This window comes from Leucoraja erinacea, chromosome 24 (genome assembly GCF_028641065.1).
Source record: "Leucoraja erinacea ecotype New England chromosome 24, Leri_hhj_1, whole genome shotgun sequence".
NCBI lineage: Eukaryota > Metazoa > Chordata > Chondrichthyes > Rajiformes > Rajidae > Leucoraja > Leucoraja erinaceus.
This window is the reverse complement of record NC_073400.1, coordinates 18,619,211-18,634,221: the sequence shown is the minus strand read 5'-3', so window position 1 is coordinate 18,634,221 and position 15,011 is coordinate 18,619,211. Positions and strand designations below refer to the sequence as shown.

Here is a 15,011-nt window from a genome sequence, read left to right as displayed (position 1 = left end):
TGACCTCTTTGCCAAGCAACCTGATACTAAATGCAGCTGTGAGTTTATCTACACAACTCTGATGCTTCTGAAACGAGCCTTCATTTTGTTTTATGATCACTTCTCCCCAAACCACCAACCAACCCGAGTCGGTGGAGAAACTGGAGTTTAATTCTTCCATTTCATTCTGCTGTCTCTGCTTTAATAACTTTGATGACTAATTTTATGAAGGGCAAGAAGTAAAGTATGGTTATGTTAAATTATACACATTATTATTCCAATAGGGATACCCTCTATTTTCCCCCTCTCCAATAATTAATTGCCTTGCATTTGAGTCTGAGAGATTTGTATTTTCCCATTTGTGTATGGCTTCCCCGTTTAAGTGTGAACTAAATCACGGTTGTAAAATCCAATCTTGCCCCTTGTGACATGTTTTCCATCTCAATCGAAACAGCCGGGTATTGCAGGGACCTGGTTGCCACGGTGACAGGCGTTGGCTGGGAATGATGCAGCGGATGGAAGCTTCTCGGCACTAATGCTACTTGGCAAATATTCCTCAGGGAGGTTCCGAGCTGCGCCTTGAGTCTTATTATAGGATTCCCATTCGACATATGCTGGTCATTTAGCATTGCACTTTCAATCTGTTTGGAGCAATTGATAGAGACACCGCGATGATATTGTATGAAAGGGCGACCTTCACCCTGAACCTTGGACCTGGGGCCTCGTAAGAAATAACAACCAATTAAACTTCCTGAATTAATTAAGCAATGGTTTATTATTTTGTGGCTTACATCCATCCCGACAGACAATAAGAAGGAGTTTGCAAAAACTTAATACTTCTTGTATCTTGTAGAAACATGAACCGCAAATGCTGACTTATACCAAATCTAGACACAAAAGTGCTGGAGTAACTTAGCGGGTCAGGCAGCATCTCTGGAGGTGAAGGATGGTTCCATTCAGCAAAAAGATTATACATGATTACAATCAGGCCATTCACAGTGTATTGATACAGGAGAAATAATTCAGCACAAGATAAAGTCTGATTAAAGATCAAAGATCGACTATGAGGTAGATGGGAGGTCAGGCGTGCACTCTAGTTGGGGAGAGGATGGTTCACTTGCCTGATAACAGCTGGGAAGAAAGTGTACCTGAATATGTTGTGCATTTTCACACTTCTGAATCCTGTCACACAGTATAATCAAATCATTTAGGTAATAGTCACTGAATTTTCACAGCTATCATTTCATTGTTACACTATGGAACAAGCACTAATTGACTGGGATACTCAAGAAACTCCTTTTGCTAATTATCTTGGCAAAGCATTCATCAATATAGATTGCACAATTAGCATAATATCTGAATAGAATTTGCATATTATAAAGAATATTGAACTTTTGTTAAGATGTGACATATGCTGAAATGCAGAAAGTCTTTTGAGTATTTAATAATTAAAGATGGACCCATCATTTTGAAATCCTTATTTCCTTAAATAATAATTGCAATAGATTTCTGATAATATTTAAGATTTTTTTAAATAACATAGTTCAGGGTACAGCTCTGATGATATCAATAGGATTTCCAGATAGCTAGTATCCGTGTCTGTAGGGTGATCCAGGTAATGTACAAATGTGCTTGTACAATTTTAAATCAGTTTCACAAAAAATTGCAATCTGTCCTCCAAGAAGCCAGGGGCATTGGTTTCTTTTTAAAGAAATATTTATTCATTCACAGGATGGAAGTGTGAGCATTTATTGCCTATTGTCAATCACCCTTCAGGCAATGGCAACCTGCCTTCTTAAATTGATGCAGCCCATCTGGAGAAGGTGCCTCCTGCACAACACTCTAGGGATTGGCTGTATAATTTACACCCGGCTATAACGCAGGAACGGGGACATTTTAAAATCAAGATGGCGTGTGCCTTGGAGGAGAATGTACAGCTGGTTTGTTTTCATTCACCGTCTGCCTGTTTTCTTCCAGATAGCAGTCGTTTAGGTGCATGAGGTAAGGGAAGATGATCATGGAACATAGCAGATAGAACAGTACAACACATGAACAGGCCCTTTGGCCCACATCATGATGCCCAGACCATCTCTTATCTGTCAGCATACAATCCACATCCCTCCATTCCCTGCATATCCACCCACGTACCTATCCAAAAGCCTCTTAAATGTCACCATCGTATCTGCCTCCACCACCGCCCCTGGCAATGCGTTCCTGACACCCACCACTCACCACCTGATGTGTTTAAAAAAAAACTTGCCCTGCACATCTCCTTTAAACTTTGCCCCTCTCACCTTAAAACTATGAATCTAGCATTGGATTTTTCCAGCCTGGGGAAAAGATTCTAACTGTCGATTACAGATTCATTATTCAGAAGTGGGTTGAAGAAATTGCACTTATGAATTCGTAAAACCATTTCTTGAAATAATCTGATCAACTGGCAAAATGGAGGAGAATTTAAACCCTCTTCTCTCCTCTCCCGTCTGGCAGAAGATGGAAAAGCTTTAAGATGCACTACCAGATACAGCAATTACTTCTTTCCTGCTGGACGGTCCGCCCATAAGTCAGGGTGTTGTCCCGATCTTCCAACCTACCTCATTTTTCGCTTTGCGTTCCCTGTTGTACTTCTGTATGGTTTGATTGTACTCATGTAGGGTGTGATTTGACTTGACTGGATAGCACACAAACAAAGTGCAGTGATCCTATCACTGCATCTCTGTACAAGTGACAGGAATACAACCAGCGCCAACCAATAATCCACCCATCTTTTTACTCCAGAGATGCATTTTGTGTCTATTTTGGGTATAAACCAGCATCTGCAGTTGTTTGTTTCTACATCTTTATCCGTTGGTTTGTGATGTAAAAAATCCACAATACACAGCATTCAAATTGGTCTGGATGGCAATTACAAAATGAATGACAGATTCTTCCCCTCTGTTATCAGGCTTCTGAATGGTCCTTCCATCAGTTAGGGTACTGTCTGATTCACCCCATTGTGGACATTGGATGATGTCTAAGGAACTGTTGTGTTACAATGCTGAGAACTATATTCTGCACTCTGTATCTTCCCCTTTACTCTATCTATTGTACTTGACTCTGACTTGATTATATTTTTGTATAACATTATCTGCTCTGATTGGATAGCACACCAAACAAAACATTTCACTGTACCTCGGTACCCGTGACAACAATAAAACTAAATCTAAAGACCCAAGTATAATCTTTCTTACAAATCAGACTTCTATTGATAACCTGCACTTGAAGCAGGTTCCGTTACTACTCAGCAGTCTATAAATCATGTTTTTACCCTATTTTTTAATAATGTGTTTGAATAGCATCTTAAACATTGATATTTCCTCACTTTATGAGCCCAGCTCAACTTTTACATTTGAGAAATTGGTTTAGTTCAGTTTAGTTTAGATATAGCATGGAAAAAGGCACAAAGACCACACCGACCATTGATCACCCGTTCACACTAGTTCCACTTTCTCATCCACTCACTGCACTCTGGGGACAATTTACAGAGGGCTAATTAATCTACAAACCTGCATGTCTTTGGGATGTGGGTGGAAACCAGAGCACCCGGAGGAAACCCACGCGGTCACAGGGAGAATGTGCAAATTTCTCACAGTCAGCAACCGGGTCACTGGTGCTGTGAGGCAGCAGCACTACCCGCTGCACCACTGTGCCACTGCAGTGGGAATTGGACTTTTGTTACTGTATCCTAGTTGTGTTTGAGAATAATATTTCCATGATGCAGATTCTTCCAATACTTGGCAGAACTTGGACCAACATAAATTGTTTATTGACATTGAGCTAAGTTTAGTTTAGTTTATTGTCACGTGTACCGAGGTACAGTGAAAAGCTTTTCGTTGTGTGCTAACCAGTCAGCGGAAAGACTATACTTGATTACAATCAATCCGCCCGCAGTGTACAGAAAAAGGATAAAGGATGAACGTTTAGTGCAAGATAAAGCCCATTAAAGTACGATTAATGATAGTCTGAGGGTCTTCAATGAGGTGGCTGGTAGCTCAGGACCGCACTCTAATTGTGGGTTGGATGGTTCAGTTACCTGAAACTGTTCCTGAACCTGGAGGTGTGCGTTTTCACACTTCTGTACCTCTTGCCTGATGGACGAGGGAAGAAGAGGGAGTGACGGGGGTGAGACTGGTCTTTGATGAGACTGGTGGTCTTGCCGAGGCTGCGTGAAGTGGATATACAGTCAATGGAAGGGGGGTTGGTTTGTGTGTGATGGTCTGGGCTGCGTCCACAACTCTCTACAATTCAGTCTGAGGAAGGGTCTCGAAACGTCACCCTTTCCTTCTATCCAGAGATGCTGCCAGTTCCGCTGAGTTACTCCCCAGCATTTGTGTCTATCTTCTCTGCAATTTCTTGCAGGCTTGGGCGGTGCTGCTCCCAAACCATGCTGTGATGCATCCCGATAAATTGCTTTCTAGGCTTTGCTGATTGCTCAACAAACATGATCAAATGATTATATCACTGTTTATACTCCCAATATCTCAGTGTAAGCTCAATACATGCCTGGCCTTAACTGCACAGTAGCTGTGTAGGCTGCTTGAATGGACTTAATTGTATGGTGGTTGTATTACAACTCTGCGTTCAGCAGTCATTAACCTAATGTTTATACGGCCATCAGGGAGGTTTTATGGTCACCCCCGTACAACCACAATAAACACCATGAGCCACCATTACTCAAACCTTAAAGCTACATTTTGGAAAACCGACATTTGTTTCATTGTATGAATAGTTGGCAAGTGCAGACTGCAGGAAGAAAGAGAATACAGTTTAAAACCATGGTATTATGACAGTGTTAAAATCAGTGTGAATAATGCGAAACCATTGAACTAAGAAATTGTGCTGTAAAAAATCTCATGAATGAATGAATAATTTATTGGCCAAGTATTCACATACATGGAATTTGCCTTGATGCTCCGCCCGCAAGTGATTACATGACACACAGTGGTGACAGTTAAGAATGATACATAAAACATTAAACATTAATAATAAAACATTATTGATTAAACATTTGAATTAAATAAAATAACAGAACAAAAGGAGGCTACAGATTTTTGGTTATTGAGTAGAGCTACTACTTGTGGAAAAAAGCTGTTTTTATGTCTGGCTGCGGCAGCTTTGACAGTCCGGAGTCGCCTTCCAGAGGGAAGTGATTCAAAGAGTTTGTGGCCACAGTTCGTCAATGGAGAGAAGGTTGCAGCCAATAACCTTCTCAGCTGATTGGACGATTCGCTGCAGCCTCCGGGTGTCGTGCTTGGTGGCTGAGCCAAACCAGACCATGATGGAGAAGGTGAGGACAGACTCTACGATGGTCGTATAGAATTGGACCATCATTGCCTGTGGCAGATTGTGCTTCCTCAGCTGCCGCAGGAAGTACATCCTCTGTTGTGCCTTTTTGACTGTGGACTCAATGGTAGCCCCCCACTTAAGGACCTTGGAGATGATGGTTCTATTTGAAGAACTGCAGATCCTGGTTTACATAAAAGGACACAAAGTGCTGGAGTAATTCAGTAGGTCAGGCAGCATCTCTGGAGAACATGGACAGTTGACATTTTGGTTCGGGGCCCTACTTCAGTCTGAAGAAGGGTCCCAACCTGAAACGCCACCTATCCACGTTTTCCCGAGATGTTGTCCAACACACTGAGCTCACTTTGTGGTCAGGATTAATCCCGGGTCTCTGGCGCTGTGAGGCAGCAGCTCTACCAGCTGTGCCCTCCTCACTATACCACCGTGCTGCATTTAATAATGACAATGAAGCTACAAAATTAGCACAAGAACAAGAGCACAGTTGTAGAGTGATAGAGTCATACGGCGTGTAAATTTCGGTAATTTTATTCTTGTATTGAAAAGTCCACCAATTTGAAAATCAAGTGTTTAACTTTCTAGAGGTGCCCGTACATTGTACCAGTACGTACCATCACAAGAAAAAAGACGTAGTAAAAAAGTCACCAATCTACTCTGCTTGTGTGCATTTACACAATCTTTTCCTCGCATGATTTTGTACACATCTATTAAGTTAGACGTATAGTTGTCAGGAATAGTTGGAAAATGATTTAGATTTGGGGAAGGTCATAGTTATGGCTTTATATCTTAAAAAAAGCCATGTATTTTGACTTCTCTTAAGCAAATATAGTGTTTTTTAGGTTATTTGAAGTCTGTCTATTTTTGATTTGGCTGCTGCTGTGAATTGCTGATCTTTGCACGAGTAAATATACTGATTTAGAAGAGTTTACATTCTGTTAAACAGGGTTTTTATTGTTGACAAAAAGGTGCTAGCATGCATCTCGCTCCTTGCTGTCGATGATGGTTCTATAAGCTGTTTAACCTACTTGACTGCCAAATTAATTCATACATTTTACTTTTTAAATTTCGGTAATTTTATTCTTGTATTGAAAAGTCCAACAATTTGAAAATCAAGTGTTTAACTTTCTAGAGGTGCCCGTACATTGTACCAGTACGTACCATCACAAGGAAAAAGACGTAGTTAAAAGTCACCAATGTGTTTGTTGTGTGCTGGTTCTTGGACTTTGAGACTTAGATTTTCCTACTGTTGGTAAGGATTCACTAAAGCCTCAATGTAAAATTTGTCACTGGGACTTCTGGAAAAAACAGTAGTAAAATCCCTTAGTTCCCAGATAACCAGTGAGTAAAAGTAAACGACTCGGGACTCCATTGCATTTTACTACACATGCAGGTGACGAATAGATTGAAGAGAAACATCTTAATGCAGATGAGGGCGGCACAGCTGGTAGAGCTGCTGTCTCACAGCGCCAGAGACCCAGATTTAATCCTGACCTCGGGTGCTGCCTGTGAGGAGTTTGCCTGGTCTCCCAGTGACTGCGTGGACTTCCTCTGAGTGTTCCAGTTTTCTCCCACATCCCAAAGATGGGTGGGGGTTTGCAGGTTAATTGGCCTGTGTAAATTGCCTATACTGTGTAGGGAGTGGATGAGAAAGTGAGATAACATGGAACTGGTACAAATGGGTGATTGGTGGCTAGCATGGACTCGGTGGGCCGAAGGGCCTATTTCCATGCTGTATTTTTCAATCAATCAATCGATGTGGCCGATCATCATATAATAAAAAAGATGCCGGTTTATACCAAAGATAGACAGGCAATGCTGGAGTAACTCAGCTGGTCAGGCAGCATCTCTGGAGAAAACGGGTAGGTGACGTTTCGGGTTGGAACCCTTCTTCAGACTGATCCATTTTCTCCAGAGATGCAGCCTGACGTGCTGAGTTACTCCAGCACTTTGTGTCTATCCCCAACCTGGAAGAGGCATGGGGGAGGAATAAAATGGAAAGGGAAAAAAAGAAATGGTGCGAACATGATGTTTTATGTATTGTCATAATTGTGTGAAACTCCCTTAAGATGTAAATCGTGACATATTATAATTACAAATGCTGCTGCATTGCCTTCTTTGCAATGGCAGTAACACTCCCCCACACCTCTCTCCATCTCCCACCTCCACCTCCCACCCACTCCAGAAGTGCACTGCGTTCTGGTTAAATATTGCAGGCTTGGCTCATTGCTGCCAATGTCTCATCGTTCTGTGTCAGGTGCTTTCCACGGCTGTCAGCCCAGATATGAAACCTGATCCAGATAAAGACGCTCTCTCTCTCTCTCTCTCTCTCTCTCTCTCTCCCTCTCTCGCTCTCTCTCTCCTTGCACCCTCCCCGCTGTAGCCCCAAAGGGGGGGGGGGGGGGGGTATGCCTGTGAAACCATGCGTGCACCTGAGAGGCTCGTAGCTCTCTACCCTTTGATGTGATTCACTCATTTAAGAGAACCTTCCTCTGTAGCCTGGGTGGGGCAAAGAATTACGGTCTGTGGAATGGCTTTGATGGTAAATACTAACGTTCGTTTGAATTAATGTTCGGCTGCTGCCACTGGGCACATGGGGGTATGGACGGCAATGATGGTTTTGAGCCTGCTCTCAAAACTCCACCCATACTCAATGTTATAGAGTCATACAGCGTGTAAAGAGACCATTTAGCCCACACTGACCAACATACTGCAGCACACCAACATACTCCATCTACAGTAGTCCCACCTGCCTGGCGTTTGGCCCAAACCCGTCTAAACCCGTCCTATCCATGAACCTGTCTAAATGTTTCTGAACCGTTGCGATAGCACCTGCATCAACTACCTCCTCCGGCAGCTCATTCTGTGTAGGAAGGAACTGCAGATGCTGGTTTATATCGATGATAGACAGAAAATGCTTAAGTAACACAGTGGATCTGGCAACATAAGTCAGCGGTATCGATGCGATTTCTTTAATTTCAAGTAACTGCTGCATTCCCTCGCCTCCCCTTTCTCTCCCCCCCTCACCCTAGTCATCCTACCAGTCCCACTCGTCACATCCTTGTATCCCTCTTGTATCCCTCATCTTCCTCAGCCAACATTGGTCCATTATTAGCTCCACTCTTCCTGAGTTCACCTGTTGCCCGCTCTGAATTGTTCTGGCCTTTTTTCGCCTCCTGTTTATGTACCTCTACCGTCAGTCTGAAGAAGGGTTTTGACCTAAAATGACACCTATTATTTTTCTCCAGAGATGCTGCCTGACCCGCTGAGTTACTCCAGCGTTTTGTGTCTATCCACTCATACTCAAGTTCCAAGTGAACATAACTTGATGTTTCCTACCCATCTTCCCGCATCACTTGCTCTTGGAATTAAACAGAGATATTAGGCTTGGTTTGAACATTTGTCATATGCTACAGTGTCTGAAAATCAATATTGTTCCTTCCCTTTGTGTATAAGGCAGGTAGTTGGAAGTATTGCAGGTATCTCAGCGAATGGCCTAAGGGGTTAGTTGTAATCTACCATAGAATAATTAACCTAGAACTGTACAGCACAGGAACAAGCCCTTCAGCCCACAATGTCTGTGCCGAGCATGATGCCAAGACCAACTTGGTGGAATTCTCTGCCACAGAAGGTAGTTGAGGCCAGTTCATTGGCTATATTTAAGAGGGAGTTAGATGTGGCCCTTGTGGCTAAAGGGATCAGGGGGTATGGAGAGAAAGCAGGTATGGGATACTGAGTTGGATGATCAGCCATGATCATATTGAATTGGCCAAATGGCCTTCTCCTGCACCTATTTTCTATGTTTCTATGTTTCTATGTTTGGACGTAGTCCTTAGAGATACAGTGCGGAAACAGGCCCTTTGGATCACCGAGTCCAGTCTCCAGTTATAAGGCTATTATTGGAGTGGGAGTTCTATTTTTTGTTGTAAAGTGTTTTTCGCATTTGTTACGGTGTTAATCTGCCGACAATCAGCTCATAAGTTTATGTCACAGGAACGGAATGGGCCATTCGGCCCAACTAGCTTTTTCCACCATTCAATATATCCGATATATCTTCCCCATTCTCCTTCCTTCTCCCTGTAACCTTTGACGCCATTACTAATCACGAACCTGTCATTCTCCACTTTAAAAAAAATACAGAATGACTTGGATTCCACAGCCGTCTGTGGCGATGAATCCCACAGATTCACCACCATGTCGCTGTGCCAGTCTGAAGAAGGGTCTCGACCTGAAACATCGGCCATTCCTTCTATCCAGAGATGCTGCATGTCCTGCTTAGTAACTGTGGTATTTTGTGCCTATCTCTGCTGTGCTGTTTAACCGAGCTGATGTCTCTTTCCTGCAGGTCATCGTTGTGAAGTGAACTCCCGGTCGGGCCGGTGTTCTCCAGGGATTTGCCGGAACGGCGGGGCGTGTGTGAACCTGCTGGTGGGGGGCTTCAAGTGCGAGTGTCTGCCGGGGGAGTACGAGCGCCCGTACTGTGATGTCACCACCCGCAGCTTCCCCCGGCAGTCGTTCATCACCTTCAAAGGCTTGCGGCAGCGGTTCCACTTCAGCCTCTCCCTCATGTAAGTCCTCACTCCCTTACGTCCTCATTTTAGTTTAGTTTCGAGAAACAGCGCGGAAACAGGCCATTCGGCCCACCGACCCCGCGCCGACCAGCGATCCCCGCACATTCACACTATCCTACACACACTGGGGCCAATTTACAATTTTACCAAAGCCAATTAACCTACAAACACATATGTCTTTGGAGTGAGGGAGGTAACCGGAGCACACATGTGGTCACGGGGAGAGCATACAAACTCCGTATAGACAGCACCCGTAGTCAGGGACGAACTCGTGAGGCAACAGTTCTACCGCTGTACCACCGTGCCATCCTTAACACAACAGCATCGGGAGCAGAACCTCTCTCCCAGGGCAGTGGGGGGCATGGGCTCGATCCTGGCCTTGAAGAAACCGGAGCACCCGGAGGAAACACATGCGGTCACAGGGAGAACATGCACACTCCACACACTCAGCACCCGAGATCAGGATTAAACCTGGGTCTCTGGTGATGTGAGGCAGCAGCTGAACCGGCTGTGGCACTGTGCCACCCTGCTGGCATTTATTCTTGAACACTAACACTATGAAGGTGGGTATTGACCATGTGGGTTTTCCCCGGGTGCTCCAGTTTCATCACACACTCCAAAGATGTTTGGGTTTGCAGGTTAATTGGCTTCTGTAAATTGTCCATTGAGCACAGACAGCACAGAAGGGAGCATGGATAATGGGCAAAATGGGTGTGCGCCGGGTACAGAGAGGAGAGGAGAGGGCAGAGACAGGCCCTTCAGCCCACAAAGTCAATGCTGACCATCCATCACCCGTTTACACTCATTCTATGCTATCCCACTTCCTCTTCTATTCCTTACACACGCTCAGGGCAATTTACAGAGACCAATTAACCTACAAAACCACTCGTCTTTGGGATATGGGAGGAAACCGGAGTTCTCACAGGGAGAACATGCAAACTCCAATCAGACAGCACCCAAGGTCAGGATTGAACCTGAGTCTCTGGCACTGTGAGACAGCAGCTGTATCAGCTGCACTATAGAGCCGCCCCTGCCTACGTTTGCTCTTGAATTGTAACACTGAGGGCGGTAAAATGGTGCAGCTGGTAGAGCCGCTGCCTCACAGCGCCAGAGACCTGGGTTTGATCCTGACTGCTGTCTGTGTGGAGTTTGCATGCTCTTTCTGTGACCATGTGGGTTTCCTCTGGGTTTTCGTTTTTCTCCCACATCCCAAGGCGTGCGGATTTGTAGGTTAATTGGCCTCTGTAAGCTGCGTCTGGTGTGTAGGGAGTGGATGAGAAATTGCGATGACATAGAACTAGTGTGAACACGTGATCGATGGTCGGTGTGGACTTGGTGGACTGAAGGAAGGGCTGCATCTTTAAATTAAACAAACTGCTCCCAAAGTCACTGGCAGTCAGTCCTGCAGTCACACAAAGGGCAGGAGTCATCCCAGTGAAGCACGGGGTTTTTCCACAACAACCTGGGCAGTTTCATGATGACCAACCCTCAGGCTAGCCATTTGAAAATTAAATCGCAAATCTATTTAATAGCATGAGTCTAAATTCTCCAGCGGTCCTGGTGGGATTCTGATCAATGGTCCACAGGTCTGGCTGGTTGTTCCACAAATTAACCATGAAGCTCAGACCCTCGAGACCAGCGGTGATGCTGATGGATGAAAGACTGTCCTGTTCATTGCGGCTATTGCTTACGTTCTTAATGTGTTGCTTCAACCTGCAGGGTCTGGGGAAACATGTGCTTAAATTGCCATTTCCAGCCACCATTTAAATGCTCATGTTACCATCAGCAGCTGTAGGGGTTTAATGTTTGAGAGCGCGCGTTATCTGCTCCTGGTGTCGTCGGCAGTGTCGGTGTTTTGTGCAGCACCTCACTTGCCTCTGGTGCTGACGGTACAGAACTGTATTAGAGTGTGGCCTCTACCCACCCACCCTGCAGTCTTGCTGTAACTTCAAGTGTGCTGTAACCCAGTCGAGCTGGACCCCACTGTTTGGAAGGGTCCCGTCCCTGAAACGTCACCTATCCATGTTCTCCAGGGATGCTACCTGACCCGCTAAGTTACTCCAGCACTTTGTGTCTTATTTTGCAACCCGCAGTTCCTCGTTTCAGCACTCCGACTGTTTTGGTTTTGGTATATTGTCACGTGTGCCGAGGTACAGTGAAAAGCTTTGTTTTGCATGCTGTCCAAACAGATCAGTTAATACTAGACATAAATACAATCAAGCTAAACTCAAGTACAACAGGTAGAACAAGGGGGAAGATGCAGAGTGCAGAATATAGTTCTCAGCATTGTAGCACATTCGTTCCAGAGACTAATGCCCCTGTCCCACTTAGGAAACCTGAACGGAAACCTCTGGAGACTTTGCGCCCCACCCAGGGTTTCCGTGCGGTTCCCGGAGGTTGCAGGTGGTTGCCGGAAGTTGCAGGTAGTGGAAGCAGGTAGGGAGACTGACAAAAACCTCCGGGAACCTCACGGAAACCTTGGGTGGGGCGCAAAGTTTACAGAGGTTTCCGTTCAGGTTTCCTAAGTGGGACAGGGGCAGAAGACTACAGTACCGTAGCTAAGGGAAGGATTGTTCTGAACCCTGTTAATTGAGGGGAAGAAGCTGTTCCTGAGTGTGGTGGTGTGCACATTCAAGCTTCTGTACCTTCTGCAGGACGGGAGCGGGGAGACAAAGGAATGACCAGGGTAAGTCTTCTAGAGCTAGCAAATGAGCTATTTGTCAGTGTCAAGCATTGAATCAGCTTCTGCACCTTCTGCAGGACGTTGATAGGTGGTTGCCTTTTCTCTGCTCATCCATGAGGGAAACATCATTGATTTGTGCTTTTGTCACCTGCATGTAACTAGAGGTCAGATTTATCATTTGAAGTGTGTTTGCTTTAGTTTGTTGTCGGCTGTTTTGAGAACATTCCTGGAAGGTGCTCCATTACTGAAATAGCATGCTGGATTTTGTGTGAACGAGTGCCCGACCTAATCATCGCTCAATGGGCAGTGTTGTTATCTGCAGACATACAAAGGCTGGCACAGCAGTAAAGCTTTAGCCTCACAGCGCCAGAGACCCAGGTTCGATCCTGACTACAGGTGCTTGTCTGTACGGAGTTTGTATGTTCTCCCCTTGACCTGCGTGGGTTTTCGCCAAGATCTTTGGTTTCAAAGATGTACAGGTTTGTAGGTTAATTAGCTTGGAGTAAATGTAAAATTGTCCCTAATGTGGTGGCGTTAATGTGCGGGGATTGCTGGTCGGTGTGGACTTGGTGGGCCGAAGGGTCTGTTTCCATGCTGTATATCTGTATATCCGATCTAAACTAAACTAAGCTTTCATTGGAGAGGTTTAATTTGCTTGTTCAGTGCAGTACATTAAAAAAAATATACTATATTGAGTCTGTTCAATAATTAACTGGAGCCTCTGGTTTTCTTTCTTCCAGCACATTTACATTGAATAATTTCATGTGGGGGGTTCAAAGGAATGTATGAGTTTTGTTACAGCTGAGGATATCTGGGGTATTTGTGACTAAAACAACAGCTGCTAATAGCAAAGTTCTTGCTTAAATGGTGTGGATTTACCCAAGCAGAATATGAGGTTTGCATGTGCTCTCACTCTGGTAATGGAGGGGCCCAGCTAAAAAGGTCCGTGGGCGAATGGGAAGGGGAGTTAAAATGGAATCATAGATTCAAAGCACGGAAACAGGCCCTTCGGCCCAACTAGTCCATGCCGACCAAGATGCCCCATCTAAGTTAGCCAATTTGTCATCACTTGCCTCGTATCCCTCTAAATCATTACTATCCATGTACCTATCCCAGTGCCCTTAAAATGTTGCTTTCATAGTACCTGTGTCAACTATCTCTTCTGGCAGCTTTGCCCTTCATACCCCCCCCCCCCCCCCCCCCCCCCACCCCCCCCCCCCCCCCCCCCCCCCCCCCCCCCTTAATATAGCCAGCAACCGGAAAGTCCAGCTGGCCTGATTTTCATATCCTCTAGATTTGGATATGGAAGGTCTATTTTGAGCTACTAATTTGTCACTGTAATCAATTCCCCTCACCTGGGATGGGAGGTGAGGGCAGAGAGCGTGGGATGTCACAGCATAATGTTATAAAAGCAATGAAATGCCTTGTCTAAAGTAAACACTTGGGGATCTCTCCAGAACAAAGCCAGGAAATAAATGGTCAGCCCAGATCAGCTGCAAACCTTCGGAAAATGTTGCACCATGACTGTGAGAGAAGCAGCCCACGTTCCCCGCTGTCACCCGCGGGTGTGATCCAGTGTTCTCTGTTATGCCCACAGATAGTTCACAAAATAATGAGCTCACTGAAAGAAGAGGTAGTGATTATTTGTGTCTATTTGTGCCTCATTTGTACAAAAGAATGTGCCACTCGGCATAGCAAGTGAAATGAAATATTTTCAGTTGACTGTGTCTTCAACAATTAAATGGATAGGGGAGGTTTAGAGGGATAGGGGCTGGTTTAGTTTAGTTTAGAGATCCAGAGCAGAAACAGGCCCTTCGGTCCATCGAGTCTGCACTGACCAGCGATCCCCGCACACACGAGGGACAAATTTACATTTATACCACGCCAACTAACCTACAAACCTGTACGGCATTGCAGTGTGGAAGGAAACCGAAGATCTCGATGAAAACCCACACAGGTCACGGGGAGAATGTACAAACGTGGTACAGAATAGCACCCGTAGTCAGGATTGAACCCGGGTCTGTGGAGCTGTAAGGCAGCAACTCTACCACTAGGCCACCGTGCTGCCCCAAGTGTGGAACTAGTGTGGACAGAGCACCTTGGTCAGTATGGGAAAGTTGGACCGAAGGGCCTGTTTCTGTGTTATCTCTCAAACCCATTTGACAACACCAATTCTGTGTTGGCAGCTGCCCATTACCTAACTGACTGCTGTTAATCATCAAGATCATCAAGGGGAGCAGGGCGGCACAGCGCCAGAGACCTCGGTTCGGTCCTGACTATGGGGCTGTCTGTAAGGACACCCAGAGGAAACCCACACATTCACAGAGAGAACGTGCAAACTCTGCACAGAATGCAGCCGAGGTCAGGATCGAACCTGGTTCTCTTATGCTGTGAGACATATTATTGTGAAGACACAAGAGACTGCAGGTGCTGAAATCTTG

The 15,011-nt window shown here is 45.2% G+C and overlaps 1 protein-coding gene across 4 annotated transcripts in view; it reads left to right on the top strand.

The window, feature by feature from the left end:
* Positions 1 to 15,011, top strand: part of celsr2 (cadherin, EGF LAG seven-pass G-type receptor 2) — a 177,077-nt gene that overhangs the window by 85,362 nt on the left and 76,704 nt on the right. For all 4 annotated transcript variants that reach the window (XM_055654629.1, XM_055654627.1, XM_055654628.1 and 1 more), the window contains exon 3: positions 9,662 to 9,884. In XM_055654629.1, coding sequence (XP_055510604.1) covers positions 9,662 to 9,884 — 223 coding nt within the window. The remainder of the gene's footprint in view (positions 1 to 9,661; positions 9,885 to 15,011) is intronic.